Raw genomic sequence first — 25,439 nt, forward strand, 5'->3', positions numbered from 1 at the left:
AAATTTGAAAAGCAGTATCAAAAGAAATAGAATCTTAGGGGAATAAATTGAAAATTTGTATATTTAAAATTATTTTTAAAATGGCTAAAAGAAATTAAAGGAGATTAAATAAGTGAAAAGATAGCCCATGGTCATGGAACAAAAGATGTAATAGTAATACTATTAAGAAGCCAGTACTGTATAGATTCATTGCAGCCCCTATCAAAATCACAGCTGTCTGATGAGTTGATTCTAAAACTAACTGGAAATTCAAGGGACCCAGAGTGACCAAAACAACCTGGAAAAGGAAGAACAAGGTTGGAGGAGACTCACACTTCCAGATTTCACTTACTGCAAAGCCACAGTAGTGGAGACAGTGTTATTCTGGCATAAAGATAGGCATCTAGCCGGGTGCGGTGCTTCATGCCTGTAATCCTGACACTGCAAGGCTGAGGCGGGAGGGATCACTTGAGCCTAGGAGTTCAAGACCAGCCTGGGCAATGTAATGAGACCCTGTCTCTTAAAAAAGGTGAAAAATTGTCCAGGCATGGTGGTGCATGCCTATAGCCCCAGCTACTTGGAAGTCTGAAGTGGGAGGATCGCTTGAGTCCAGGAGGTCAAGACTGCAGTGAACTGTGATTGCACCACCGTACTCCAGCCAGAGTGACAGAGTGAGATCCTCTCAAAAAGAAAAAAAAAAAAAAAAAAGATAGGCATCTAGCTCAATGGAATTGAGAGTCCAGAAATAAACCTTTGCATATATATTAATATATGTATATGATTGATTTTTGACATGGGCACCAAGGCTTTTCGGTGGGGAAAGAATAGTCTTTTCAACAGATAGCGCTGGATATCCACATACAAAATAATGAAGCTGGATTTCTACTTCACATCATATACGAAAATTAATTCAAAGTGGATGAGAGAGCTAAATGTAATAGCTAATACTGCAAAACTCTTAGAAGACAACGTAAAAGTAATCTTTGTGATATTGGTTTAGACAATGATTTGCTACATATGATACAAAAAGCACAAGAGACCAAAGGAAAAACAGATAATTTGGATTTCAGCAAAAGTAAAAACTTCTGTGCTTCAGAAGACACTATCAATTAAGTGAAAAATGACAACTCACAGAATGGGAGAAAACATTTGCAAAGTATACATCTAATAAATAACTTATGTCCAGAATATATAAAGAACTCTTATAACTCAGTAATAAAAAGACAAATAATTCAGCCATCAAATGGGCGTGTCTCTAAAAAAGATGCACAAATGGCCAAAAAACACATGACAAGGTGCTCAACATAATTAGTCATTAGGGAAATGCAAATGAGAATCGCAGTGAGATACCACTTCTAGGATGTCTGTAACAATAAACAGACAATAATAGAATCTTAGACATTGCTTGTAGGAATGTAAAATAGTGCATTTGCTTTGGAAAACTGTTCAGCAGTTTCTTAAAATGTTAGACATAGATTTACTATATGATCCAGAAATTTCACTCCTAGGTATATACAGAAGAGAATAAAAAATATATTTAGGCCAGATGTGGTGGTTCATGTCTGTAAAGCCAGCACTTTAGGAGGCCGAGGCAGGCGTATCCTTTGAGCCCAGGAGTTCGAGACTAGCCTGGGCACATGGTGGAACCCCATCTCTTCTAAAAAAAAAAAAAAATAGCTGGGCATGGTGGTGCATGCCTGTGCCTGTAGTCCCACCTACTCAGGAGGCTGAGGTGGGAGAATGGCTTGAGTCCAGGAGGTCAGGGCTGCAGTGAGCCATGATCGTGCCACTGCACTCCAGCCTGGGTGACAGAGTGTGACCCTGTCTCAAAAAAAAAAGGAAGAAAAGAAAAAATATATTTAGACCCTGAAACTTATGTACACATTTTTTATTCATAGCAGCCAACAAGTGGAAACAGCTCCAATATCTCATCAACTGATGAATGGCCAAAGAAAAGACTGTTCCCGTATGATGAAATATTATTTGGCAGTAATAAAGAATGAAGTTCTCAGCCAGGCTCGGTGGCGCATACCTGTAGTCCAGCTACTTGGAAGGCTGAACTGGGAGGTTTGCTTGAGACCAGGAGTTTGAGACCAGCCTGGGAACCATAGAGAGACCCCGTCTCTCTTCTTATGTGTACAAAATAATAAAATAAAAGGAATGAAGTTCTGATACATGATACGACATGAGTACACCCGACAACCTTGTGCTAGGTGAAAGAAGTCAGACCCCAAATGCCATATATCGTATGATTGCATTTACATGAAATGTCCAGAATAGACAATTCCATAGAGACAGGAAGTATATTGGTAGTTACCAGGGGCTGAGAAAAGCTGAAATGGGGAGTGGCTGCTTATGGATACAGGGTTTCTTTTTGGGAGTGATAAAAATGTTCTGGAATGGCCAGGCGCGGTGGCTCACGCCTGTAATCCCAGCACTTTGGGAGGCCGAGGCGGGCGGATCACGAGGTCAGGAGATCGAGACCATCCTGGCTAACACAGCAAAACCCCGTCTCTACTAAAAAAATACAAAAAATTAGCTGGGTGTGGTAGCGAGCGCCTGTAGTCCCAGCTCCTCAGGAGGCTGAGGCAGGAAAATGGCGTGAACCTGGGAGGCGGAGCTTGTAGTGAGCCGAGATCGTGCCACTGCACTCCAGCCTGGGCGACAGAGCGAGACTCCGTCTCAAAAAAAAAAAAAAAAAAAATGTTCTGGAATTAGATAGTGGTGATAGTTGTACAATTTTGTGAATATACTAAAAATGACTGAATCTTAAAAGGTGGCACCATGAAGAGACCTACTGCATTCTTTACTGAAAGACATAAAATGCCAATATTCCACCCTAGGAAGAAGGCTCTTTATTGTTTTTAGCTATCGTCCTTTTCAATTCATTGTTTGAAAAGTCACTGCCTCTTCAGATGTAAGCAAGCTACATTTTATTAGTTCTGTCTTGTAGAAGGTGTTATAAATACTTTCACAGAGAAGTGCTTGTTAGATTCCATCAACACTTGATTCAAATGTAATTTTAAAAATATATTTCAGGCCAGGCATGGTGGCTTATGCGTGTAATCCCAAGGCCAAGGCAGGAGGATCATTTGAGGCCAGGAGTTTGAAACCAGCCTGGGCAACATAGTGAGACCCCATCTCTACAAAAAATAAAAACGTTAGCTGGGCATGGTGGTGCACACCTGTGATCCCAGCTACCCAAGAGGCTGGAGTGGGAGGATTACTTGAGCCGAGGAGTTTGAGGCTGCAGTGAGCTATGATCGCACTACTGCACTGCAGTCTGGATGATAGAGTAAGAGCCTGTCTTTAAAAAAGAAAAAAAGTGTATATATTTCAAATTATTTTACAACATGGAATATGAAACAACATATACTCTCAAATGTATTGCTATGTAACACACTGGGGAATACCGTGTGTTCAATAGCAATACATCTATTATTAGTAATTGTATCAGTAATTAATAATTATCAGTTATTAGGATAACTGATGTTTCCAAGTTACCTCATTTAGTGCATGCCTTGGAAATCAAATCTTTTTTTTTTTTTTTTTGAGATGGAGTCTCGCCCTTTCGCCCAGGTTGAGCTACAGTGGCGCAATCTCAACTCATTGCAACCCCTGCCTCCCGGGTTCAAATGATTCTCGTGCCTCAGCCTCCCAAGTAGCTGGGATTACAGGCAGAATCAAGTCTTTTCAGACATTTCAGTGTATATGTACAGACATTTATCAAATATTTCACTAAATAGGAAGGTTGTAGCTCTGTAGTAGTTTAAAAATGATAACAATGGCCAGGTGCAATGTCTCATAGCTGTAATCCCAGCACTTTGGGAGGCTGAGGCAGATGGATCACGAGGTCAAGAGATCGAGACCATCCTGGCCAACATGATGAAACCCCGTCTCTACTAAAAAAAAAAAAAAATTAGCTAGGCATGGTGGTACGCACCTGTAGTCTCAGCTACTTTGGAGGCTGGGGCAGGAGAATCGCTTGAACCCAGGAGGAAGAGGTTGCAGTGAACTGAGATCGTAACACTGCACTCCAGCCTGGAAACACAGTGAGACTCCATCTCATTAAATAAAATAAAATAAAATAAAAATGATAACAACTAATGTCCTCTTTCATAGAGTAAAAGTGAGTACACTGTATTTCCAGCATAGATGAGGGTTTTCATGATACAAAGTAACCAAGACTAAGTTCAGAAGAAGACTGGATACTGGGGCTGATAGGACTGTAACTGCTATCTGTAAACCCCCAATTTAAAGTTTTGGTTTGTCAGAATGTCCCCATTTTCAGTTCTCACTATCATTTTAACAAGAAAATGTTATAAATTTGACTCAATATAGTGAATATATACTAATTAAATACTGTTTTCTTTACTTCATATATTGGGGTTCTTCATAAGATGCCATTAAAATTTTATGCAGGTGGTGATCTTACTAATATGTAGAGTCTGAAATGTTGAACTCTTGGAAGCAGAAACTAGAATGATGGTTACCAGGGACTGGCGGGTGGTGGGATTGGGGAGGTGTTGGTCAAAGGATACAAAATTGCAGATAGATAGGAGGAATAAATTCGGGAGGTCTGTTGCAGAACATGATGACTATAGTTAATAACAATGTATGGTATACTTGAAAATTGCTAGAAGAGGAAGTAGATTTTAAATGTTTTCACTACACACCAAAAATTTGAGGTACAGTACTGGTATGTTGTTAATTAGCTTGATTTAGCTAGTCTACAGATGTATGCATATATTAAACATTATGTTGTATACTATATATATAAACTTTATATATGTAAACATATATGTAGATATATAAACAAACTTTTGTCAATTGGGAAAATAAATGAATAAAATGAGAAAAATGAATTTTCCGTAGTTGGGTTCGTGGACATCTTTCTCAACACACTAAGTTTCTCATTCCAGGTTGGCTTCATTCTTATTTTTCAGGGATGTTTTGAAAGCATTTTTTTCCTCCACAGAAACCCAACAATGAAGGGGAGACTTCTGGAAGAAAAAAAATATTGACTGAGTTTAAATGGATCATAAGTATTTTGCAGAGGCTCTGTCGCAGAGATTGCACTGCACAGATACTGTTGGCCAGATGACAGGGCTCTTTAGTGTTATGCCCAATATACACATTTTAGTTGCTGTTTCATGAGTGGTATTTGGAAGGTGGTACATATCCTTATTGTAATCCCTTTTTGCATATGAAGCAACTGAGTTACTGAATCCTCATGTATGGGACATCAGAAGCAAAGTTAAATATGGCAGGTGTCATTAGATTGCCTTCTAGGTCGAAAGTTTTGTGGTTATACTCACGTAGGCTGAGTAGAAGGGATCACTGCAGTGTCATGAGAAGTGTGTTACAGGGTGGTGGGAGGACAGATATAATGCAATAATCAAGTTAATAAGTACTATTGAGTGCCTGATCTGTGTGAATATGCATTATTACCTACTGGGCCCTGTCTTTCTACAACAAATCATGTGTCCATTGTGTTCTCTTCACAGGTGATCATGGAGGAAGCACTTTACTCCCACCAAATGTCACAAATGAATTTCCAGAATATGGGACCATGGAGGAAGGTGGAGAAGGCCTAAGGGCTTCTCTGGAGTTTGATGGTGAGACTCTGCCATGCCACCCACAAGAGCAGCAGGGTGTCCAGCCTCTTACCGGCTGCCACTCTGGGCTCAACAGTGTTACAGAAGGACCAAAAGATGTCAGAGAGGCCCTCTCTCAAAGTCACCTCAAGGAACAAAGTTTACAGCCCATTGACTCTTTGATTTCAGCTCTGAAAGCCACAGAAGCCAGAATCATTTCCGGAACATTACAGGCTACAAAGGTACTGGACCAAGATGCTGTTTCTAGTTTTTCAGTTCAGCAGGTGGAAAAAGAGCTGGACACTGCCAGTCATAAAACACAGAGATTCAACAAACTGCTCCCTGCTGGCCAAAAAAAATCACCAGAAATACCTCTTTCAGCTGAAGTAACGACGGAGGAAAGTTTTTATTTGAGCATCCAGAAGGATCTGACCGCGCTGTTAACTGGAGACACTCAGGCAGAGCTTTCCCAGATAATGAATAATGAGAGGAAAGGGGCTCTCTGTGTGCAGGAGCCATCTTGTCCCATAGCCTCCCTCGGAAGCTCAGCAGTGACCTGCCACTCTGCAGGCGGTGTTGATTTCTTGAAAGAGCAGAGGTCTGCTCTTGGGAGAGAGCACCCAGGGGGATGTGATCGAAGCAGCATCATGGGACGCCCAGGCCGGGTCAAACATGTGGAATTTCAAGGAGTAGAGATACTGTGGACAGGAGGAGCTAAGAGAGAGACCCAGCATTCTGTAGATTTTGAGACATCACTGCAAAGAACAGCCTCTGCTGATAGCAAAGAGTCTTCCAAAGTGTCACGCCATCTCATCTCATCAGGTGGTTTGTGTAATTCAAGTAGTTTAACTGAGAATGTTTGGGATGAATCCTGGAAAGCTCCTTCAGAGAGGCCTGGCACTAGCTCGGGGACGTTTTCCCCTGTGCGTCTTGATGAGAGTGGAGAGGATGAAGTCTTCATAAAGGAAAACAAACAGCATCTTGAGAAGACAGCTGAACCAGAGAGAGACAAGGAGAGGTGAGCTCCCATAGTAGCCCTGCTGTCTCAGATGCCTGGTACATATCACAGAAAACCATTATCCTGTACTTGATATGAGAACTCAATCACAATACACTGGGTCCTTGTTATCACAGAATATAAGAGGAGTTACCGTAAGCTAGGTCCTTCTAAGCTAAGATTCCTCCTAAGCTTCTCAGATATTAAAGTGATTTCATTATAAAGTCATCCGTTAGGCATGGACCAGGGAAACAGACTTCTGAAGAGACTGTGAACACTAAACTGTGAATTCTTTTGTGACATTTTCTTAACATTTGACAGATTTCAAGTTTCCCAACATCAAGGTAACTAATATACCCCACAGTCATCTTTAGTAATATGAAAAGGTTTGGACTTTTTTGACACACCCTATATAGCCGGTACTTCCAACCTTCGCATTTCTTCTGAGTTTAACACCAGTGCCTTCAGTCCAGCCTACATACATGTAGGTACACAGAGGTTTTGGGCCCACTCAATTTCCTATGTTTGTTTGTTTGTTTATTTATACAGAGACAGGGTTTCGTTCTGTCCCCCGGGCTGGAGTGTGGTGGTGTGATCACGGCTCACTGCAGCTTTGACCTTCCAGGCTCAAAAGATCCTCCCACCTCAGCCCTCTGAGTAGCTGGGACTACAGGTGTGCGCCACCACACCTGGCCAACTTTTGTACTCTTTGTAGAGGTGGGGTCCCACTTTGTTGCCCAGGCTGTTTCAGACTGCTGGCATCAAGTGATCCTCCCACCTTGGCCTCCCTAAGTGGTGGGATTACAGGCGTGAGCCACTGTGCGGGGCCCTTCCTGTGTTTAGAAATGACATCTCAGGGGGTCAGAAGTAGATTTTATAATTCAGTTTTTCCTTGGTATTCACATGGGAATTTCTTCTTCTCACAAGTAGCATATATTTTGATTTATGGCCTTTATTTTTTTTTTAATTATACTTTAAGTTCTGGGCTACACGTGCAGAATGTGCAGGTTTGTTACGTGGGTATACACGTGCCACGGTGGTTTGCTGCACCCGTCAACCCATCATCTACATTAGGTATTTCTCCTAATGCTATCCCTCCCCTAGCCCCCCACCCCCCGACAGGGCCCGGTGGGTGATATTCCCCTCCTTGTGCCCATATGTTCTCATTGTTTAACTCCCACTTATGAGATTTATGGCCTTTATGAGTGAAACTTGGCATCATGTGGCATTTCCTGGTCTTTCCCTGCCTTTCTGACATCTATACCAGCTTAGATCCTGGAAAAATGGCAGACGTGACCCATCTTTCTCCACTCCCTTTGATCGTAGTCATTTGTTATGTACTGTATTTCTAATTGGTACCATCTTTTCTTCTGTCAGTCCTCATGACACCACATTTTATAGTTTATATGGGAGAGCATCTGTGTCAAGGCTGAGGGTTGTTTTTTGTTTTCTTGTTCGGTGTAAGGAAATGCCTTTTCCTCTGCAGTTAACAAACCCACTGAGAGTGGTGCTCCTTTGGGATCCTGGCAGGATCCTTCCCACTCCCCTCCCCAACCCATCAGCTCTCCAGACTTCCCTCCAAAGCGGCCTTGATATGTGGCATGTGGCCCAGTGTTTATATTCCCACTGGAATATACACTTTTACTGTTCTTCAGATTAATAATTCATTCCTCATTTCTTCCCACAAATATTTTTCAGTTGTCTCCTATGTCCTGACGCTGCAAGATGCTAGGCGTAAAGGAATGTTCAAAATAGATGTGGCTCACGGTTACTGTCTTCGTGGAGTTTATCGCTGAAGATAAACATTGATCACATAAACATGCTAATAGGTATAGGATCACAAAGTGTGCTAGGTTCTGTGAAGGAAAAGAACAGAGACCTATGAGAAAGAATAATTTGGATGGAGGGGAGAGGCCAGTTCAGTTGATGGCTTAGACAAAACTTTTCTGTGGAAATGGAAATTACACTGAGACGTGAGGAAGGAATGACTTTGCCAGCCAGAGAAGGGGTAGGAAGAATGTTCCAGGTAGAGGGAACAGCATGTGCACAGGAGGCTGCTGAGCTCCCTGACTAGTGTGTGCTTCCTGCAGATGTGTGAAGCCAAGGCCTGTGCCAAGCTTGAAGATTTGAAACTCCCCCTGTGTGGCTAATGCCAAGCAGGGGAGGCTCGGCATGGTGGCTCACACCTGTAATCCCAGCACTTTGGGAGGCTGAGGCAGGCAGATCACCCGAGGTCAGGAGTTTGAGACCAGCCTGGCCAACATGGTGAAACCCTGTCTCTACTAAAAATACAAAAATTAGCCAGGCGTTGTGTTACATGCCTGTAATCCCAGCTACTTGAGAGTCTGAGGCAGGAGAGTCGCTTGAACCTGGGAGGCGTTGGCTGCAGTGAGCCAAGATTGCACCAATGCACCCCAGCGTGGGTGACAGAGTTAGACTGCATCTCAAAAAAAAGAGCAGGGGAGAGTGGGGTGCAGTGAGTGTGGAGAGGTAGGGAGGAGCATCATCTTAGGAATGGTCCAGTTTATGCCAAGTGCAGTGGGAAGCCATTAAGAACATAGCATTTGGTCCATGGGTGATCTTCAGTATTTAAAAACAACAAACCAATTGCAGTGTTGAATGTGGATTCCAGTAATACCTGAGAATGTGGATGACTTATGAGATGCTTAATAGATAATTCCTATTTCTTTTTTATTCCTATTTGTAGGACTCTGAGGCTCAGAGAGGTTAAGTAAAGTTGCTTCAAGCGATACAGCTAGTAATTGAGACAGCCAAAATTCAGCTTCCGGTTTTTCTAACTCTTGACCCCTTGCTCTTCAGTAGTGATCTATCTCCCAAGTTTTTAATTTTACTTAGTTATCCTAATGTTCGCTTTTAACATTTGTAGAACATGCTGCATATTAATTGTTCACGTTTGTGTGCCGAAGTGAATGCCCTACCCTGTATACTGACTTTTGAGCTGTTTCTAATCTCTTAAGGCTTTGGTTAGCCTTGCTTCTGTTGGCTTTCTGTTAGGCTGTTCATTGGCTAATTTTGGACCCGAAATCTCTCTGCAGTGCTGCTCTGTTGTCAGCAGGGGGCAGCTCTTGGCTTCTGATACAGTCATTTGCTTGAGAGCGTTTGGCCTTATTTAAATCAGAAAGTATTAATCAGCTGATGAAAGCTTGGTGTATTTTTACTGAAATTTTGCCATATCAAGTTTACGTGATATATTTATCTGCTTCTGTTATAATTAGGAATGCTGGTAGTTGCAAATAATCTGAATGTGTATGGTATATTTGGCTAAAATGAGAATTGAATATTTTATTCATATCTTCATTGGACCAGATGTATTCACACATTAGGAAACTAGTTTGAAACTTTATTAAATTATTTATAGTTTCCTAGCCACATGCATGCCGAGAATTTTTCAACCTGATTATATTTCATAGCTTCCTTCCCAAATATATTAAGATATAAGTCAGTGAATAGAAGAGTTAGATCTTCAGAATGTTGTCCTTTTTATATGGGTGAAGGCGGAAAAATAAAGACATTAATCTAATATTGGAATTCTTCACTCTTATTTACTTTCCAGGATCACAGAACAAGAGGAGCACGTTAAGGGGGAAGATGAAGACATCCTTGGGCCTGGATATACAGAGGACTCCACTGATGTGTACAGCTCCCAGTTTGAAACCATTTTGGACAACACTTCTTTATACTACAGTGCGGAGTCCCTGGAGACATTATACTCAGAGCCTGATAGCTATTTTAGCTTTGAAATGCCCCTCACTCCAATGATACAACAGCGCATTAAAGAAGGTGGTCAGTTCTTGGAGAGGACATCAGGGGGAGGACATCAGGATGTCCTGAGTGTGTCAGCAGATGGTGCAATCGTGATGGGCTATTCTAGTGGGGTCACCAATGGGCTGAATGATGCCAGCGACTCCATCTACACGAAAGGCACCCCGGAGATTGCTTTCTGGGGAAGGTACTCGTCCCATTCTCATTCATTTCCTGCTGGTGGTTTTTGTAGGATTCTTCTTTGGGAAATCTGAGTGTGGAATATATTTTTAAATCATTTGGCCAATTTCTGTGGATATAAGCAAATGATGTGAGTAAAAAGTAATTTGGATTTTAGGGCAGGAAGGACACACCTTAGTGGTTTGTCAAATTGGCAAACTGAGCATTTTAGTCTGTGGTATTTCCTGGATGACTATATATAAATTGGATACCAAACAAATATTTGGGGATGATGAGTGAGGTATCAGCTCCGACGATGGCAGAGACGTGGTGCTGTGAAAAGAACACTGAGAGATCGTAGCTTTAGTCTGGCACTGAGGGTGGTTGATGACTTCAAGAAGGTTGTTTGATTAGCTCAGAGATTCCTTCATTGGAAACTACAGTGGTGGACTATACAGTCAGCAAAGTCTCCTCCAGCCCTTTGCTCTGAGAGGTCGTGTTCTGTCCTCCTATTCCTGACGTGTTGAAGGAAGGATCCCATTAGCCAGGTGCTTGAGAGAGCTGGTATCTTGGTCTAGGCTCCGTATTATTTTCTGTCTCTACTTTAGGATTTTTAGTCTATCTGGGAGATAAAATGACAAATTATGTACGTTGTATCCACCATGCCTGTTATTTGGGGATTCCACGTCTATTTATGGATTATCGAGCATTTCATTTCTTCATGCTCGTCATCCTCAGGTTATCTACCTGTAACAATTTTATGAATTTTGTTTTGGTATATTTGTGTGTGTGTGTGTGTGTGTGTGTTTGTATGGAGCTGGTGGGGGGTGTTAAATGGTGATCAACTATTTTAAAGCTGTTTAAAGCTATATTAAATAATACCAGTGCTTTCTGTAAAAAAAAAAAAAAAAAAAAAAAGCCAGTATTCATATTACAGGTTTTCAATGAACCTGTTTTTGAGCAGTCTGCCCTGTGCTGAGCATTTTCTATAACCAGTTTGAAGGTTTATAGTTCATTGGATGAGCAAATTCAGGATTGGCTCCTTGTGATACTGTAGCTATGCATTTTCTTGTGAAAATGGATTGTGGATATCAGTTGTCTTACTGGGTCACAGTGACAATAAAAAGAACAAGATGTCAAAACCACAAGACTTTGGTCTGAAATACTTGGGCAAGCCACTTATTTTCTCTGAAACTTGATTTATTTATTTGCGAAATGGGGTTAATGATCCAGTGTGTTGTGAGGCTGTGAGATTTAAAGGGTCAGTAGAGACTAAACACCTTGCACAGGACATGGTACAGAGCAGAGCCTGGGTAAATGTGTGCATATGAACTGGTTGCCTGGTGAGTCCACATCTAGACTTCCTGTATCTCTGAGATCAGAGTGTCTCTCAGTGGAAGGGTCCTGGAGAGGAGGCATCCTGAAAACAGTGTCCCTCTGAGGGGGTGCTCCTCAGTGGAGGGTGCCACCTTAGTCTTCCCCTTTCACCATCGTCTCTGAGGACTGCAAATTGTGATAAAACGCTGTAGGAAAGGTATGCAGATAATTGCATTGAAATTCCAACTCAGTTTTCTAGGGTGAGTGGAAGTTGTTTATATAACAGAGCAAACATGGTTTGGGGAGCTGAAGAGTTTTAGGGGAGGCTTCACTGCAGAAGCCACAGGGAGTGGTTGTAAGTGAAGCCAAGAGATGAACACCAGTGAAGGAATTGGGTGAAAGGTTTATTAAATGTGTGGCTTGTGCACTTAGAACAGGAGGTTGTCATCATTTGGGCCAGCATGGGTGCCACTTACGAGGATGGACAGAGTTAAATAGTTGGGAGCGAGTATTGGAGTAGGTCATGGTATTTTAGCATCTCAGATTTAGATAGTGGTATCCTTCAGGCTGTGTTGAGATAAAGTTTCAGCTGTGTCACCTGCATTGTCAAACCAGGAGATCTTGTCTAGTGGTAAAGGGCCATGTTCTAGTGCTGAGTGACAAGCACCTCGTAGACACGCCAGCTCGCCTCTCCCCCAGCCTGGGCACTCCCTCCTGTACAATTCCTGACGGGTGGTCATGCTGCCGTGTGCTGAGCACTGCCAGTGGCTTGGACAGACAAGCTTGGCGGGACTCCCCCATTTTGTGTTATTTGAGGTTGGCATATGATAATAAGTGGTTACAGGTGGAAGAAGCTTTATTTTGTGATGTATGTCTCTATTCAAGGTTAAAAGGTAGGGCAGGTTTAATGATCCTAAGAAATTTTAAGGAAACTGAAAAACCCATATTTTTCTTTACTCCTTTCTGCCTTCCTTGGTGATTTGGAGAAGTTGCAACCAAAGAAGAATTGTGTTACTGTTGTGGGTTAGAGAATGAGTACATTTTACTACTTGAAGGGGCCTCAGATAGCCTTTTAAAAAAAAAAATATATATATATATATATAATCTGTATTCCAGTTTGGTGGGATATATTACCCAAAGCCACGTGGCTGTCTTGTGACAGATACTGTACTAGAATTCAAATTGTCTGGCTCCTAGGCCGGATTCATTCACTGTGCTAGGTGTTGGGTCTTTTATTTTGTTATTCTTCTTTTGATCTGATTTCTCTCCTGCCATGTGTTGATAAAGCCGGAAGTCTGAGATGGTCTGCTTTCAAGAAACTAAGTTCTAAATGTAGAGCTGCTTGTTGTTGTTGTTGGTGGTGGTGGTGTGTGTGTTCAATTTGAGGGAAAATTTACCGGGTCAATAATAGACACGTTTCCACACATTTTTAAAGCAATCAGTGAGCTGGCCTTTTAAAATTTCGTCTGCGTGAAAACATCCCTCTGCTGAGGTAAGGATGTGGACATTGAGGTATTAAGCCTGTCCTTCAGCCAAGCATTGAGGGCCCAAGTGTTAGAATTAAAGGAGAAAAAATTTACCATTGTATTAATATATTTACAAAAGAAAAGTGATAAGTAAAAGCAGTGGCCATGCCTCCATTCTTTCTGTGTTCACTCGCCTCTCCTGCTTCCTTGCTAGTGGTGGGGGTCTGAGCACATTGGGTAAGGTGAGCTCTGAGGGAGGCACAAAAGAAAAGGAATAAGACTAATGAATTCTCCCCTGATCACGCCTCCTTGATATTTGGTAGACATGAACCAAGGAAATTAGGTATTGATTTTAATGTATAAAGTGTTAGTCGTTAGCTTGTAAAAAATATTATTACTTTAGCTAGTCTCTGAACATAATTGTGTGTCATACGTAGCCCATAGGTTTTATTTATTTAGTAAACACATGACACTTAGTTCTCGTAATGAACTAGGAGGAAGAAAGGAACTATTAGTGTTCTAATTTTCCAAATAAGGAAACTGAGGTACAGAGAGGTAGAGTAACTTGCTAAAGGTCACACAGATGGTAAGTGGCATACTCAGCCCTCGAACACAGGCAGTCAGCCTCCACAGCCTGTGCTCTTACTGAGCTATGCTGAACTGGACCAAGTGGTAGTGATTTCATGGTAGATCTAGAACAAGACCAGATATGTGCAACAAAACAAAAATGTATTTGCTTTGGTATTGCCTAGATTTACTTTTAAATCCTTTTCTGTTTCAAGATCTGTCTTTACTTTGTCATTAAAGATTATTTCAGTGGCAGTATTGGACGGTGATTTTTTTTGAACACAGGATGACACAGTTCTCGCTGAACTGCTCTTTTAAAGAAAGGTGCAAGAGGTTGGGAAAGCTGATTGGGGTGTTGTAGCACTTAGTTCTTTCTCTCAGGAACGCCTTCCAGTCTTGGGCTCAGCCATCCTTTGGCGGCCAGAGGGACACTGTTCTTCCCTGTTACTCTCTCTACTCAAGTCAAAGAAGAAAATATTTCAAATCTGTAATATTCCAGTATGCAGTTGGGAAAGACAGTTTTTTTTTGAGTGGGTGTCTGTTTATCTTTAGAAGTATTAAATACCTTTGTGAAATCAAGCGGCTTATTCTGTGTATGGTGAAAAAGCCTCTTAAAATCCTGGAATAAATCTGGATGGACTGTTAGATTGTCACAAACGTAATTAAGGTTTTTGCCATTACTTTCAATGGCAATACTGCAGTTACTTTTGCACCAGCCTAATACATTCTCCCAGGTGTTTGCTCTGCCTGCCTGTTGATCAGTGAGCCACATGTCAGCCGGAAACAGCTCAGCGTATGCATGGAACACAGTATTTCAATGAAGAAGCAAAGAGGAGCATCCCCTCCCTGTGTGGCCCAGCTACATGGCACTCAGGCTGACCGGGGGTCAGTGGTGCTGTGTGAAGTCCTGTCACATGGCTCCAAAATTAGAAAGGATAATTAGAGACTTACAGTTCTACACGTTTCAATGGGTTCCTTTGTGTCTGGGTGCTTCTCGCTCGCCAGCTTATCAGCAGATGACCACAACTCCAGTCAGTAAGTTCTTAAGGCACAAATGTTGTCACTGTGACCATTAGCTGGATATTGTCCATTTCCATCGAGCTTGGGTTTGGACAGGAGAAAAAGAAATAGAAAATAGCGTGACATGGCAGGAACTTGTTTTTTGGTTCTCTGAAATATATGAAGCTGCTTTTTGAAATAACCTTTGTAGCGTGATGATCTATTTTATATCTAAGCTTCCTAGTTATCCTTTCCGATCTTGCTCGGGATACCAACGGGTGCGGCAGAACAGGTGAATTACATCTGCGTGCAGCTGATCTGCCTGAGGGAAGCGCTTCAGTCTGTCTTCAACCCACTCTGAATTTGATATTTGTGGGGATTTTTTTTTTTTTTTTTTTGCCTTGCTCTTATTTCTTTCTCCTCCTTCTCAAATGGAATGTAGTGTTTGGAAATTATTCTCTTTCTTCCTCAGTTTTTCTCTATCTGTATTGTTTGTCCGCTTAGGAAGAATTCCTGTGAAATAAGAAGTAGAAATTTGTTGAAATGCAATTTGAAAAACTCTTTCAACATCCCAGTTTAAACTTGAAGTCACTTTAATATAATATATAAATATTAGAAGAATAAATTAAAATAATGTGACATTAGTGAAGCTGGCGACAGAGAACAACATTGTGATGCTGTGAAATTGGAGAGATCTGGCTGCCCATGGAGCTTCCGGCTTCTCTTCTGCCATTGGCGGTGGGAAGCTCTGCTGCCTCGTGGCTTCATGAGCCGGTTGCTGTTGCTCCGGTAATCTCTTTAGTCCTTTTCTTTTACATTTTAAATTCGTTCAGTCAAAAAAGAGGTTCTCATTTTTCTCCTTCTGGCTTCTTTCCAAAGTAGTATAATGGTGATTTGATTTTTTTTTTTTTTTTTAAACCACAAAGGCGTTCCTGCTCAGTGATGTGGGTTAGGGGCTCTTGTAGGTCTCAGAGCCAGTTATTCCTGGTTTCGAATTGTTTCACTTTCTAGGTGTGTATTTATGAATAAATACATAAAATCCGGGACCCTCTGCAAGCGTAAAATGAAATGAATAATACCTATCTCGTAAAGGAAGGAGGAGGAAATGAGATTAATCAGATGGAACAAAAATCAAGAAAAGAAAGTCAAGTGGCCTAACGAGGTCTGGTACACAGTAGGAGCTCATTAAATAGAAATGAATACCAATGACAGTACTAACCCAAAGAAAAGTTATCCTGCCACTCGGCCGTGGACAGTAAGCCCTGCATCAGACACTTAGTACGGGGCTTCCTTAGAAATCACTTCCTGTCTGTGAAGCACAGTGCGCTGTGGTAGGTGGAATAAACCTGGAGGGTTGAGACAGAAGAGAGGAGGTGAAGCCATCCTCTTTCCTGGCCGCTTCATCTCCGGCAGGCCTTTTCATTCATGGAACTTCTGATTGCTTATTGGTAAGATGGAAATAGCCTTATCAACCAATGTGCAGTTTTGTGGTAAGACTTTGCTAAGTTCTAATTTGTGGATATTTATTTTAAACCCATCATGGGTTTTGTAGTAGTCTAAGAGTCTAAGGAATAATAAGAAAATAGATAAGAAACAGCCTGGTAAAAAGAAAGATGCAAGGATTTGATGAATGTTTGACTCTAGGACATGTGGGGCTGAGTCCAAATGATTGTGAGAGTTCAAGCATGGGTGACTGGCCGGAGCAAGAAACCCTGCACCGCAGTTGGGGGAAGCAGCAGGGTTGGTAGGAGGACACCTAGTGGGATCAGATATAAAGAGGTCGAATTGGAGGAGAGAGAGGGTTACTTGTGTAGGGCTGGTGGGAATATGGGACTGAAGGTCACTGGAGAGACTTTGGAGTCACCCTTTTAGATGTGAGACTTGCAGGTGTGGGCATGAGAAGGCTCTCAAGGGTGAGGAGTGGGCTGAGGATGGGACCGTGAGGGGCTCACACAGGAGCACTTGGGTTTTGCTTATGTGTCCTTCTAATGCCATCTCTGTAGAAAATGTGCCCTGTAAGGTCAGTTTCCTGGCAGCTCTTCTGTGCTTTGTGTCTTCTCCAACAGTGGGTCGATTGTCAGGGAGCCCAGGATGGAAGCTAAGTGCACTGGTCATTGGTTGTTCTTTCATTGCCCTTCAGACAGCCCTTGCCCTGGTGGTCTTGTGCCCTCCCTGTCCGTTTGGTGCCTCTTTTATAAATTACACACGCAGGAAATGGTCCTGGATCTGAAATAGCTATTCCTGGAGACATTCTAATTCTGTGGTTTAAACCTTAAAACAAACAAACCAAAGTAATTCCCTGGATATTGGTGGCTACTGGTGTGAATAGCATGGTGGGGTGCCTGTTACTTGGATGAGCTTTGATCAAAGAATGGCATCAAATGATAATGGACATTGGAGGTATAAGTGATTAAAGGAGAATCACAGATCTAAATAAAAACTGGAATGGTGGTTAATACTTTAATTGATGGAGATGATACAGCAATTTTTTTTTGTTTATCAGTACAATATTTAACTTTTAAAGGAAGTGATATTCATCTTAGCAGAGGTGTCTTAGTACTGTATTTGCAACACTGGATGTTATCCATTGAGCCTTGGTTTGGGGAGGAAAAAAGACACCGACTTCCCCGAGTAAATCGTTCTCTGAAGGTGTTTTACACAGGAGTACAAATTTGCCAGAACTCAAAAGGGGCTAGTTTAGAGTACTTTAATCTTGTTTTTCACTTTATAAGCCCTCCATAAACTGAAATACAGAGCTACAGGCAAGCCTCATTTTATTGCACTTACCTTTATTGCTCTTTGAAGATACTCTGGTTTTTTTTTGTTATTCAAATTACAGATTTGTGGCAACCCTGCCTCAAACAAGTCTGTTGGTGCCATTTTTCCGATAACAGGTGCTCACTTTGTGTCTCTGTGTCACATTTTAGTAATTATCTCAATATTTCAGACTTTTTCATTACTGTTATATCTGTTCTGGTGACCTGTGGTCAGAGATCTTTGATGTTACTATTGTCATTGTTTTGGGGCACCACAAACCATGCCCATATAACATGGCAAACCTTATCAGTAAGTTTTGTGTGTTGTGATTGCTCCATGAAAGCAACTGTTCCCCCTCTCCCTCCCTCTCCTTGGGCCTCCCTATTCCCTGAGACACACAGTATTGAGATTATGCCAGTTAATAACCCTGCAATGCCTCTAAATGTTCAAGTGAAAGGAAGAGTCTCATGTCTCTCACTTTCAATAAAATTCTGGAAAGGATTAAACTTGGTGAGGAAGGCATGTTGAAAGCCAAAATACACTGAAAGCTAGACCTCTTGCACCAAACAGCCAAGTTGTCAATGCAATGAAAAGTTCTCGAAGGAAATTAGAAGTGCTACTTCATAGAACACATGAATAATAAGAAAGAGAAACGCCTTATTTCTGATACAGAGAAAGTTTTAATGGTCTGGGTAGAAGATCAAATCAGCCACAACGTTTCCTTAAGCCGAAGCCAGAGCAAGGCTCTAACTCTCTTCAATTTTCTGAAAGCTGAGAGAGGTGAGGGAGCTGCAGCCAAAAAGCTGGAAGCTAGCAGAGGTTGGTTTATGAGATTTAAGGAAAGAAGCCATCTCCATAACATAAAAGTACTAGACAAAGCAGCAAGTGCTGATGTAGAAGCTGCAGCGAGTTATCCAGAAGATCTAGCTGGGATAACTGATGAAGGCAGCTACACTAAACAACACATTTTCAATGTAAACCAAATAGCCGTCTATTGGAAAAAGGTGCTGTCTAGACTTTCTTAGCTAGAGAGTACGAGGCATCGCCTTTTCTTAAAGCTTGAAAGGACAAGCTGACCCTTGTTAGGAGCTAATGCAGCTGGTGACACTAAGTTGAAGTTAGTGCTTATTTTCCATTGTGAAAATCCTATGGCCCTTCAGAATTATGCTTAAATCTACTCTGCCTGTGCTCTAGAAATGGAACTACAGAGGCTAGATAACAGCACATCTGCTGACAGCATGGTTTACTGACTATTTTAAGCCCACTATTAAGACTTACTGCTTAGAGGCAAAAAAAAAAAAAAAAAAAAAAAAGAAGAATTTCTTTCAAAATACTACTGCTACTCATTGACAAGATGCCTGGTCACCGGGGAGCTCTGAGGGAGATGTACAAGAAGACTGATGTTGTTCTAATGCCCGCCAACAGAATATCCATTCTGCAAACCATGGATCAAGGAGGAATTTTGACTTTGAGCTTTTTTGGAAGGAATATGTTGTGTAAAGCTGTAGTCACTATAGATAGTGATTCCTCTGATGGATCTGGGCAAAGTCAGTTGAAAACCTTCTGGAAAGGATTCACCATTCTAAATGCCATTAAGAACATTTGTGATTTGTGGGAGGAGGAGGTCAAGATAGCAACATGAACAGGAATTTGGAAGATGTTGACTCCAACCTTCATGAATGACTGAGTGGTTCGAAACTTCCAGTAGATTAAGTAACTGCAGATGTGGTGGAAATAGCAGGCGAACGAGAAGCGGAGCCTTAAGATGTGACTGAATTGCTGCAGTGTCATGATAAAACTTTAATAAATGAGGAGTTGCTTCTTATGGGTGAACAAAGAAAACGGTAGATGAAGTCTACTCCTGATGAAAATACTGTGAACCTCACTGAGATGACTACAAAGGATTTGGAATATTTCATAAACTTAGTTAATAAAGCAGTGGCAAGGTTTGAGAGGATTGACTTTAATTTTGAAAAAAAAAAAAAAAAGTTCTGAGGTGGGTAAAAGATTATCAAGTAGCCTCGCAGGCTACAGAGAAATATTTTGTAAAAAGAAGAGTCCATTGATGCAGCAAAGTTCATTTTTGTCTTATTTTCAGAAATTGCCACAGCCACTCCAACCTTCTGCAACCACCACCCTGATCAGTCAGCAGCCATCAACATTGAGGCATGTCCTTCCATCAGCAAAAAGATTAGGACTTGCTGAATACTCAGATGATCATTAGCGTTTTTTAGCAATACAGTTTGTTTTTAAATGAAAGTATGTACACCGTTGTTCTTAGATGTAATGCTATTGCACACTGAGAAACTACAGCATAAACCTAACTCTTATAGGCCCCAGAAAATCCAGAAATTTGTATCACTTTCTCTGTTGTGATATTTGCTTTATTGCAGCATTCTGGAATTGAACCAGCAATATATCCAAGTTATGTCTGTCTGGTGAATTGGCTCAAGCTGTTAGCAGAGCCTTCATTTTTAGCACTTGAGACAGACAGTGGCCATGGTGCAAGGGAAGGTAAATATGTTTCTCATGAATGCTACTGAGGATTCATATTAAACTCTATCCTGTCTAATGTTAGATAAATGCTTCCATTTCATAATCCCCATACCTCATATGCTGTTTCTTATGCCTGTGCCTGACGCTCTATTTGCAGGTATTCTACTGGTCTCTGAATCTAAAATTATGAAAGGAAAGCCCTATAAATCACACACACTGAACTCCTGAGATTTTCTGATGTTTTTACTCACCATCTTGCCACCCAACAGCATTCACTTGGGAGCTTATTAGAATTGCAGAATCCTCGGCCCCAGCCTGACCTACTACATTAGAATCTGCATTTTACCAAGAGGTCCAAGTGGTTTACATTCACTTGGAAGTTTGCGAAGCACTGGTCTACAACAGTGGTCCATGGAGCAAACCTTGAGTAGTAAAGCTGTAGTACAGTAGTTCTCAAACTTGATTGCACATTAGAATTATACAGGGAGTTCTGTAAGCTTCTCATCTCCACACTTCACTGTAGGAGATTCTGTTTGTTAGAGTCGCACCTGGACATGGATAGCTTTAAAAGCTTCCCTGGTGATTCTGATGTGCGCCTAGGTTCTCAACACCTTGTTGCTCCCAGGTGTGGGCCTCAGACTAACAGACATCACCTGGACCTGGTTAGAACTATGTCTCTCAGACACCACCCTGGGCCTGCTCAAGCACAATTTGCATTTTAACACATTCCCAGGTGATCCACGATTACATTAAAGTTTGAGAGGCGTTTACTGGAAGTTGCTTTTGAGAGGCATTTACTGGAAGTTGCTTAGAGGCAGAATACAAAGTTGAGCCAGTCCCCGTTCTCAGGGGGATGTGGGCCTGTTAAAGGTAACTCCGCTTTTGGATGGGAGGATTCTCCTAACAGAGGTTCGTGAAAGTGAGTGCTCCTGGCTGTGAACCTGGTAATGATTTCTTCTGTTGTCTTTGGTGTGGTGGTGATAGGGAGTCCATCCAAACTACACCAGCAGGGATTGATTGATTTTCCTGCTTAGGAAACAGTATGGTTTGGTGGTGGAGTGTGGGTTCTTAAGTCAGAGTGCTTTGGTTCAAATTTCAGTCAATTCTCTCTCTAAATCATTTACTGGCACGTAATCAGTAATCATTTACTGGCACTTATTGAGTACTCCATAAATGTTGGCTATTGTCAGTAATAACAGTGCTTGAAATGTCTTTAAAACCTCTTCAAAGTCACCCAGTATGAATGGACTGTGGTAAAGTCGAATCGACTTGAGATGTTGTTTTTCTGTAATAATAACTCTAAGAGCCTTCAATTCCTTGACTCTGAGGAGGTTTAATGATAGTTTCTTTTATTGTCTTTATAATTACTCTATTTAGAAGCCCCACCTCAACGCAAACAAGGTGACATTTTCTTGTCAAGAGTAATACTAAAGTCTTTAGTATAGAGAAAAGAAGATGTATTGAATAGTTACTATTGCGAAACATCCTAAAAGTTTATTATTCGTAGTTGGCATTCACTTAGCAACTATTTGAGGATTCATCACATAGTATTAATAGTATTATACTTAGCTACAGGCCTGTCCCTTCTGTTAGGCCGTGGTCCTCTCAAGTTCTACGTTTTGAGACTCGGAGAACCCCTGGCATAGTGGCCAGCACATATTGGGCACTCAGTTTTTGTTGAATGAAGAACTTAATGAGCAGCTGCTCTATAGTAGATATTAGGTGTCTCCTAAACAGGCAGATCAGATAACTTCAGAAATAACTCTAGTGCAGAGCCCAGAGAACCAGGCTGTATGGTTCTGAGGTGGGGATTACTTGCATCGTGGGATGTCACGGAGGTCCTTGTGGGGGTGCTGCATTTTGAGGTGGGCTGTGAAGGATGAGTTGGCTATGTGTAAAGGGTTGTGGGTGGCGTGGAGCAGGGTGACATGCCAGATAGAAGGAGCTGAACTATGGCAGGAGGAGCAGCAGCTGCTTGGATTTGGGGACTTGAGAGTGAAGGGAATTGTTAACCTCTCTGCCTCCTGTTCTGTTCATTGCCCAGACAGAACAGGTGTTGCTGCACTCAAAGAGGTTGTAGCCATTATGCAGTTGGCTTTCTAAAGCTTCTGTAACATTTGAGGCATACCAAAAAGTGTAGACAATAATAAACACCTGTGATCTCATCGTCCCACTTAGGAAATAAAAGCATTTCAGATGAATTGCAAACTCCTCTCCTCTTTATGCCCCCAGGTCTGATTCCTCTTTCCTTCCCTACGTAGTGGAGTAACCCTGAGCTGTTGATGTTTATCATTCCTTTAGAGATGTGCACCTGTAATCGTTAGACAGTGTTTCACACGCTTTTCCACTTCATGTTCAAGCTGTCTTGTTTCCTTTTGTGAAACTGGTCATCGTGTCTGAGTTCTTTCATAGGTGCAGGTTGCCTTTGCCTGGCAGAAGTGGCTGCTTTTTAAGAACATACCTGTATTTCTAGATTGTCCCTTTCTGTCTTTACCCTTTTTTTCTCAGTATTTGAAATTCACTCTTAATTGAATCGGCCCTAGTTTGATCAGTTTAATTGCTGTATAGTATTCATTTTGTGAACATACTATAACCTATTTTTTTCATTTTTCTATTTATGGGCATTTTGACTGTCTTATTATGTCAAACAGCATGGCCATGTGCACAGAGCCTTCATGTGGCTTTTTGGAAACACATGGAAGAACTTCTCTAGGCTGGGTATATATTTAGGAATAAAATTACTGCATGGTAAGTATAATCATTTTCTGGTAAACCAGAACATTCTTGAAAGGGCATATTACATGTTCTTCGAGTGTATAATTTTTATCCACTTCTGTTTAGAAAGTAATTTTTAGCCTTTCAAATCTCCAGGTCCTCATAATCACCGTCTCCCAACAAAAATAGCAGGAGCCCCAGGAAAAGCATGGAAAAGAAACTAAAGTGAGGCTGGTCTCCTGTCCCTGTTAGGGGCTAACACACACTCTGCCATCCATTGGTTAGGTCTGGCGGCCACGGCTTCCAGTGGATCTCAACTCCTGCTGTCCCTGGTTTCTCAGATGCCTCTGTGGCAGTTGTTGCCTGTGTCTGACAGCTGTGTGTGTTGCCTGGCCACTTACGTGTCTGAAGCAGGCTTTGGACAACCAACAGGACAATAAATATTTTCACATCCACGAGCAGAAAAAACACAACTAGAGATGAAAACAGAAAATCACAAATTACATAAGATTAAGTGTGAATTTAACAGAGCTAAATTGTGTATAATATAAATGGCTTAAATCTATTTTGTTGTCTATTTCAGTCATTTCTTTAGGACCAGGCTGTGTGTGCTGTAGGAAATTGCAGTCTATAAAATAGTTGTTCAAAAAACTTTAGTACTATTAAACCAAATCAGTGCCAAAGTTACTTTGTTTTGAACAGTGCTGGACAAATGTCTCCTTTCCCTTAAACGGCAACCACTCCAAGTAAGCTTAGACAGTTGCCTTTTCTGCCTGCTGTCAGCTTGCTGTCTGGCTCTTAAAGAGTTAAACTAGAGGTTTGTGAGGTCATGAGTGACTTCATTGGGTCTGGACTTTTGAAGCAGGTCTCTTGGAGGGAAGCTCTGTTGAGAGAGGAGGCTGGGAAGAGGGGGACGTCCTCCTTCAACTTCTTTCAAGTTCGTATCCCTGAGCCCCTGAGGGATCCAGTAGCATTCTGGGAGAATGTCGCTGCGGAGTCAGTGTGTAGCAGTTTGTACTTGCAGCAGACGCAGCTTTAGAAGTACACTAAAAGAGCCCTTGCGGAAGATTGAAGTTTGCTGAGTAGATGGAATGGGAGAATGCTCTTCAATTCCTGACAAAATTATGGGCAGACTGTTTGCTGACGGAGGTAACTGGAATTTGGTGTATTGTCTTTGTCTGGTCCTAGGCAGTGCTGGATTATGTATAATTGTAATTGTAGAAACTTCCTTGGATTTGAAAATAGATTATTTCAAATGAAAAGCATTGTAAGGAGATCCTAGGAAAGACTTAGGAAAATTATCATATGTTAATTTCTAAATAAGGATGACAAATGAAGAGTATACTTATTACAGGGTCTACAATGTTTGGGCAAAATGAGATTTTTCCCTAGTGGAGTTGTGCTGCCCTTTGAGGTGCTTAGACATAGCTTGGTGTTCCTAGATTGCATGTGGACTCCAGCTACCCTTTGTGAAACTTCATCCAGGCTGTGGAAGGTCACTAATTTGAGCTTAGTCATGTAGTGGGGTCCGTAATGACTACTGCACAAGGCTATCATTCTTATTTTGGTATATCACTGCTCTGGAAGGAAAGTTGGCTGTGCTGTTAGTATGGAAAGATGATTCATCTTAGAATTCAACGTTTTACTGAAACTTCAAAGATTAACCGGTTATCTAATTAAAAGGGCATAGGGAGTTTTTTTTTCCCCCTGGAGCTGAGGGAATTTCAGCCTCACAGTTTCTTTCTGGGAAGGTTTCTGTTGTGATGTTCAACAGGCAGGGGATAAGTGAGGTCAACGATGCTAAAGAAGGGGAAGTGAGCGTAGTCTGTTGATACTATGTCCATTTTCAAGATGCCTGGGATAGAAGAATAATTCATGACCATCCAAAACCCAGCAGGAACTCCAGGGCTTGATCTACCAGGGTAGTCAATTATTGTAACAGGCATATTTGTGGGTATGCATTGGTAAAATTGGCATTTCTTGCCTTGACTATGGATTGTAAGTTCCTATTTCCAGTATTTTATAATGCCATTTGTCTGGCTAGCCCATCAGTGTAACAATTTGGCCTCTTCTGTTTGGACATTTTGTTTCATAACTTTAATAAGAAATGACAAAGAGAATACTTGAGGGAAAAAGGCCATGAAACATATGAGAGGCCTAAGCAGAGTGGCTGTGAGTCTGACTTAGGAGTCATAGGCCCATAGGCTTAAGTTTTACTCCTTACAGTTTGGTCTCTAACAAGTTACTTAACCACTCCTGAAGCTCAGCTTCTTCGTATATGAAATAGGAATGATAATAGTATCTAACATGAGGGGTGGTGGCTGTGAGGATTAACTAGTGTGTAGTGCATGGGAAGCAATTACCATAGTTCCTTCTGCTCTAAAAGAGCTCAGTAAACATTAATGATCATTGGCTATTACGATGTTTAAATTGTGCTTCCTTATGTCAGGCACGTGAGGACTTCGATGTTAGAGAATGATGGTGATGAATTTGAAGTTGTGGGCAAGCTCACACTGTAAACACATCAGGGCTTCCTTGTGGCCAGGTTCCAGGGTAGCACCTCTGTTCTCATCTCAGTCGGTTGGGCATCTCTCAGATGCAGCCTTC

General features: G+C 41.6%; 1 protein-coding gene and 1 long non-coding RNA gene across 18 annotated transcripts in view; one reads left to right on the top strand and one right to left on the bottom strand.

Annotated features, from left to right (window-relative positions):
* Positions 1–25,439, top strand: part of PSD3 (pleckstrin and Sec7 domain containing 3) — a 555,378-nt gene that overhangs the window by 206,501 nt on the left and 323,438 nt on the right. For 14 of the 17 annotated variants that reach the window (XM_055286530.2, XM_055286538.2, XM_055286547.2 and 11 more), the window contains 2 exons: positions 5,487–6,594; positions 10,148–10,543. In XM_055286530.2, the coding sequence (XP_055142505.2) occupies positions 5,487–6,594; positions 10,148–10,543 (1,504 nt within the window). Of the gene's footprint in view, positions 1–5,486; positions 6,595–10,147; positions 10,544–23,709; positions 23,770–23,869; positions 23,982–25,439 lie in introns of those variants that run through there. The other 3 variants (XM_055286642.2, XM_055286631.2, XM_055286626.2) reach the window with 3 other exon arrangements.
* On the bottom strand, positions 15,264–23,708 carry LOC134731839 (uncharacterized). The gene is made up of 4 exons (XR_010114466.1): positions 23,521–23,708; positions 23,234–23,305; positions 20,230–20,295; positions 15,264–15,377 (listed from the first exon to the last, which is right to left on the bottom strand). It is a non-coding gene; the product is annotated as an uncharacterized lncRNA (long non-coding RNA).

Source organism: Symphalangus syndactylus, chromosome 1, assembly GCF_028878055.3.
Source record: "Symphalangus syndactylus isolate Jambi chromosome 1, NHGRI_mSymSyn1-v2.1_pri, whole genome shotgun sequence".
NCBI lineage: Eukaryota > Metazoa > Chordata > Mammalia > Primates > Hylobatidae > Symphalangus > Symphalangus syndactylus.